Source organism: Nannospalax galili, unplaced genomic scaffold, assembly GCF_000622305.1.
Source record: "Nannospalax galili isolate Female #2095 unplaced genomic scaffold, S.galili_v1.0 scaffold768, whole genome shotgun sequence".
Taxonomy (NCBI): Eukaryota; Metazoa; Chordata; class Mammalia; order Rodentia; family Spalacidae; genus Nannospalax; species Nannospalax galili.
In genome coordinates, this window is record NW_008360317.1 from 4,561,546 (window position 1) to 4,566,972 (window position 5,427).

The window sequence follows — 5,427 nt, forward strand, 5'->3', positions numbered from 1 at the left end:
TGGACCCAGGTCCTCTGTAATAGCAGCTGAACCCAGGTCCTCTGCAAGAGCAGCAAGTGCTCTTAACTGCTGAGCCATCTCTCCTTCTGCCTGTGTACACAGACTTTTAATGGTACTTGCCTCTGATCTCAACTCGCCTCTGATCTCAACTCAACCTCCTCCTCTTCCTCCCCCCTCCCCCCCAATTTTCTTGTGTTTTTTCCAGCCAACACATGTCAGCACCCAGTACCCTCATCAACTCTTCCTCCTCCTCCTCCTCCCCCCTCCCCTCCAACTTTCTTGTGTTTTTTCCAGCCAACACATGTCAGCACCCAGTACCCTCATCAAGTTGACTCAATGGGAAGGACCACTGGCTCCTGCTTTCTGGGCTCTATCTTGCTGGGCTGGCCTCAGGCTGCTTGGACCACTGGTGGTACAAGTGAAGTTTCCATTATCTGCTCTGTCACCTACTGTCTTCCCACAACTCCCTCACTTGCTCCCTCTGCAGGTCCAGGGTGCCTAGACACAGATTCAGAAGGTAAAACAAAAAGATACTGAGCAAGCAGGGGTTTAAAGAAAGCTAAGCAGCTCAGTCAAGAAGTAATTCAAATCATCACAGAGGTGCATTTGTGGGACAGCCAGATTAGAGCCAACACGAGCGCCCTGGGCTCTCTAGAATTCTGTCTGCAGAATGTGCTTGCAGGGTTGGGAGACAGCAGCCTGCTTCAGATCAGGAGCTGGCATGCCCTGGTTGCCCATGGCAACCCAGCTGCACTGGAGTGCTAGCATTTGTAAATGTGTGTGGGCTTAAAATTGTATTATTGATTCTGTCTGAAAGACGATAGTCTGATTTGTATATAGCTCTGAATAAATTACTCATTATCCCTCAGAGCCAGCAAAGAACGGATCTTCCTCCCTCTCTCCCTCCCCACCCTCTTCTCTCTCTTAGTTTAGAGACGGAAAATTGTGTCAGCAGATGTGAAATGAAATGTTTCCCATAACAACCACACTAGAGGAATCAACATCCAGGGCACCCGCCTGGAAAGCAGTCTGGCATTACTGAATAAATAACAAATGGATTGAGAGGGATGGAGCCTGCACTGGGTAATCTGTTGCAAATGAACTGTAGGGTGTAGTTTAAATTGTGGTGAGAAGCAGCCAGGAACAGTGGGAAATGCAGGTCCTCCCTAGGTGGCTTGGGTTCTCTCCTACCAGGGCTTTATTTTTTGTTGTCTTCCATGTGCTATGTATCTTTGGATAGGTTGCATTACCCCAGTTCCTCACCTTCCCTCTGTCCATGCCTTTTGCCCCATAACTCTGTGTCTCCTCCCACGAAAGGCATTTTGTATTGCCCTTGACTTTGGTCTTGGTCTTATAGCTCACTTTGACTAATTTGACAAAGTGGAACTGAGCTAGTTCTGAGTGTAAACTTTAAAAGGCTTCAAGATTTGTTTTCCCCATGCTTCTGATATCTCTGTGAGAAGGGCCTGCCTAGGGAGCTGCTGCACCTTCTGTAGGAATGCAAATGAACACATATCGGGTAGCCATCCCACCAAATGCTGCCACCAGATCTTGACGTCGAGAATGCCCCAGTCTAGGCCAGTCGCTCCAGCCAAGCTGCAGATCTATGTGAATAAATACTGCTGTATGAAACCAAAGTTTCACTGATGCTTATTATGGTATGCTGCATTAGCTGACAAAAATTGCCCTCTACCTGCCTAACATGGTAGTCAGTGCTGTGGTTTGAATATGGTCTTTCCCTTATGAGTCCATTGTGACTGAAGGTCCAATCCGCAGGGTGGTGGTAATGGGAAGTGCTGTGGAACCTCTTGAGTATTCAGAGAAGACTGCTATAAAAAGAGCAAGTCTGCCCCCCTCTCTCTGCTCCTTGTCTGAAGTGTAATGATTAGCTTGCTCCTGTATACACTTCCTGCCACTGTCATACAGACCATGAGGTGATGAGGCCAAGGGGTGATCTCTGTTGAGCCCGCACTATTGTTGAGCCTCACACTGTTGTGAGATAAATAAACCTTTTCATGCTTTACAATTTCAGTTTATGTTGAGTGCTCACTGTGCACTGTGACCCGAGACATAGCACTGACCTCAGAAGCACTGGGGAGGCCAGTGCATCTGACAGAGGCTACAAGTAAACTAAGATTCTACTTTACTCCTTTTGTGCTCAGGGAGGTCCTACCAAAAGATAGGTGAGGATGTCTGACTTGGGGATAACTGATGCCATCATCCCACTTGGAAGGTTCTGTAAAATTGCCTTCCATGCAGCCCAGAAAGAGCATTTCTATCAGAATCCCACACAGCCTTAACCTTGTGCTCTTTCTAACCTTCACATGTCTGCTTCTCAGTCAAGGTAGGGCCTTTACATGCATATTTAATCATTTTTGGCAAATGTCATAGAGCACCTACTCCAGACTGGAGCCCTCAGAATAGTATATTAAATGTATTGAAAAAGTGGTTAGGCTAGATATGAAAGGAAAGTAAAAACTTATTTAGTAAACATTAAAACACTAAGAGGTTACTGGTTTAAGGGAATATCAAAAGTGCTTTGGATGTGCCATATTTGAGAAGCTTCTGAAGCATCAAAGTAGATGTCAAGCGGTAGTAAGATGTCCAAACAAGGAGCTCAGAGGAAACGTTGGAGCTGAAGGTGGTAACGCAGAAGGCTAGGGATACTAGAACATGTTGATGGCATTCAACACTGGAGGACTGGATGGGATTTCCCTAGCAGAGAGCTTGAGGGAGTACCAAGAAGGCCTGGGCTGAATCTCAGGAGTAGCTGCATTTAGAGGAAGAGAAGTAAGGGAACTACCATGGAGCGGCCTGAAGAAGGAAACCAGGAGAGCTGCAGTGGAAGACAGGCATGCCTGCCTCTGCTTTTCCACCCAAGGCCATCCCCTATCTTCTCTGAGTGTCAGAGCTCTGTCTCTGCATAGGTGATGGGGCACTGGCCTTCATGAGAGCAAAGGCATCCCACTAGGGTGGTCAAGGGTCAAAGATAACCTTAGTAACTCACCCTCCTTACTGGTTTTAGTTTAGGCATGATCATATGATTCAACTCTGGACAATCAGATGTGAGTGGAAGCCCACAGTGTGGCTTTTGGGAAAGGTTTCTGTGAGAAATAACTCTTCTCCATTCTCCAAACGGAAATGCTGCTGTTAGCATCTTGTAACTAGGACAGATGCGAGGACGAAGCCCAAACTGGAGGACAGAAAGGATTTTTGACATACTCATCAAATAGCTTTTTTCCCACCAAATTTATGTTGTAAGCTAATTGCCTTTCTAAGTGTTTAAGGCATTGGGAGTTGAAGGTGGGTTCTTGCGGTTCCACAAGATTAGCTGATATCTGAGCCGTAATTTAATGGTACCTTTCACCCGATTTGGGGAAATAACACATGGTCACTGTTTAAGTATGTTGTTGTTAGTCTTATCACTAATTTAATTTATGTTTACAACTTGCTTCTATAAACAGTCAAAAGAAACATTTTCTTCAATGCTAAGAGCATGTAACCTCAGAAGAAATGAATCAGGTATTTATTTTTTATTTGTGTTGTTTTTGAAATAGGGTCTCAATATATAGCCTAGACTGGACTCAAACTCAAGATTCTCTTTCCTCTGCCTCTGGAGGGCTGAAACCACAGACATGTACCACCACCTCAGGTGCTTAATCACTTTTTATATGAGCATTTCATCAACACTTGGCAAGTAAGAAGGACAGGCTAGAAGACTGACTTGGAAATATTCTAATGCTTATTTTCCTATGAATGTGGAAAAGACTCATGGCAATGTAAGGATAGGTAGCAGATACCTCATGGTCAGGAGAACAAAAAAATTAGAAACTGACTTAGAAAGTGCTCTCAAGTCAAAATGTTCAAAATGCCATTTCGTACCTTTATCACCCAGATTCTGAGCTAATGACTGTAGCATCTGTAAATGGTTTGGGACATCTTTATAACCCTTTGAATAGTCTTCTCTTTATTCAATTAATGCTTCTGAAAGACTGTTAACTTTGCATTAATCAAAAGCTTTCATGATATCTTCAGGATTTACTCAAATTCAAATTTTCCTTTTTTAAGTATAATTAAGTTTTCAAGGAAGAGGCTCTGATTAAGGGAAAAAAATTCCATAGCAACAGCTAGTTAAACACAGAGAGCCGGAAACACTGCTGTACGTGTTGTTCCTGTCAGGCTGAGGGGGAGGTGGTCAGAACCACAGTGAATGAGACAAATCTCTCTCCATCTTCTCCCCTGCTTCCTTGACAACATAACAGTTACCTTACACTGCCCATTTTTACAGTAAACAGATCTATGCCTAGACCTCAAGCTAAGAGGATTCTAGAAAATTTTATGATATTAAAAAAAAATAAAGATAACTTTTCCTTACCTGTTAACTTGAGATGTTTCTAACCTTCCCAGAGCAGAACTTGATCTTCTACCTCTCCAGCTCATAGTTGCAGGCAGAAAATCTCCCAGGGACCCTTTTACTGTTAGAATTGTGTCCACTCAACCCCTTGGAACAAATTCTAATGATCAGAAGGATGCTTCACGAAGCAAACTGTGTTTTCTTGCTGGGAACAGCCAATATTGGTGAGGTCTACCCACGGTGGAGGCTGGTGCCCACTGTCTGTGCCAAGATTTGTAACTGGAGCACCAGCTGGAGGTTCCTTCTCTCTCCACGCCTCCCCAGGTATGTTAATCCCATCACAGGTTACAGTACTTGATAGTCATGTGAAGTTAGGGGATGGGAGAAATGTGAGGAAGTAAAGGAGGAGGAAAATAACTCTGGTTGTCAAAGCACACTCATTATCTTGTATGAATATGTTCAGTATAACCATAACTTACATTGGGTGCCATCTGCCACCCAAGACAGAATCTAGTTACTAATCTCATTCCTCCCCAACTTCCCCATCTCAGATAGAAACTCCATTCTTGCAGTTGCTTACGTTAAAATTGTTGGAATCACCCCTCTTCCTCTCATAAATACAAAGTCCATGGGTGTCCTATCGGCTTTACCTTTATGGTATATTCACCTGCACCTTACTACTCTCTTGCTTCACCAATACCTCCTAGGTTCACAGAACCCTGCCTTCTCACATGAATTTTGGAATAGCCTCCAGTGAGTCTTCCTGTTTGATTTCTGCCTCCCTACCATATACAGTGCTGATGTTCTTAAGACAGATGCTGGATTATATCAGTCTTCTAAAACACACTTCTCATCCCAATGGAAGAAAAACTCCTCTTTGAAACGTATTTAGCCTCAGAGGCATGTGCCCTCCTACCTGTCTGACCAGTTCCTCCTGCCCTCTCCCTTCATTTCTAGAAGAGCATGCAGGGCTCTGCATCTGTTCCCTCTGCTGGGAAGTGTTTTTTTGTTTTTTTGTTTTTTTAATCTCAGATAGACAAGATTCTCTCTTCCTACATTTCTGTTAGTAATAA

The 5,427-nt window shown here is 43.9% G+C and overlaps 1 protein-coding gene across 1 annotated transcript in view; it reads right to left on the minus strand.

The window, feature by feature from the left end:
• The window catches only part of LOC103727258, a 52,549-nt gene extending 48,066 nt beyond the window's left edge, over positions 1-4,483 (minus strand). The window contains exon 1 of the mRNA XM_008825081.1: positions 4,376-4,483. Within this exon, the coding sequence (XP_008823303.1) occupies positions 4,376-4,440 (65 nt within the window). The 5' untranslated portion in view covers positions 4,441-4,483. The remainder of the gene's footprint in view (positions 1-4,375) is intronic.
• Positions 4,484-5,427: the final 944 nt, after the last annotated feature.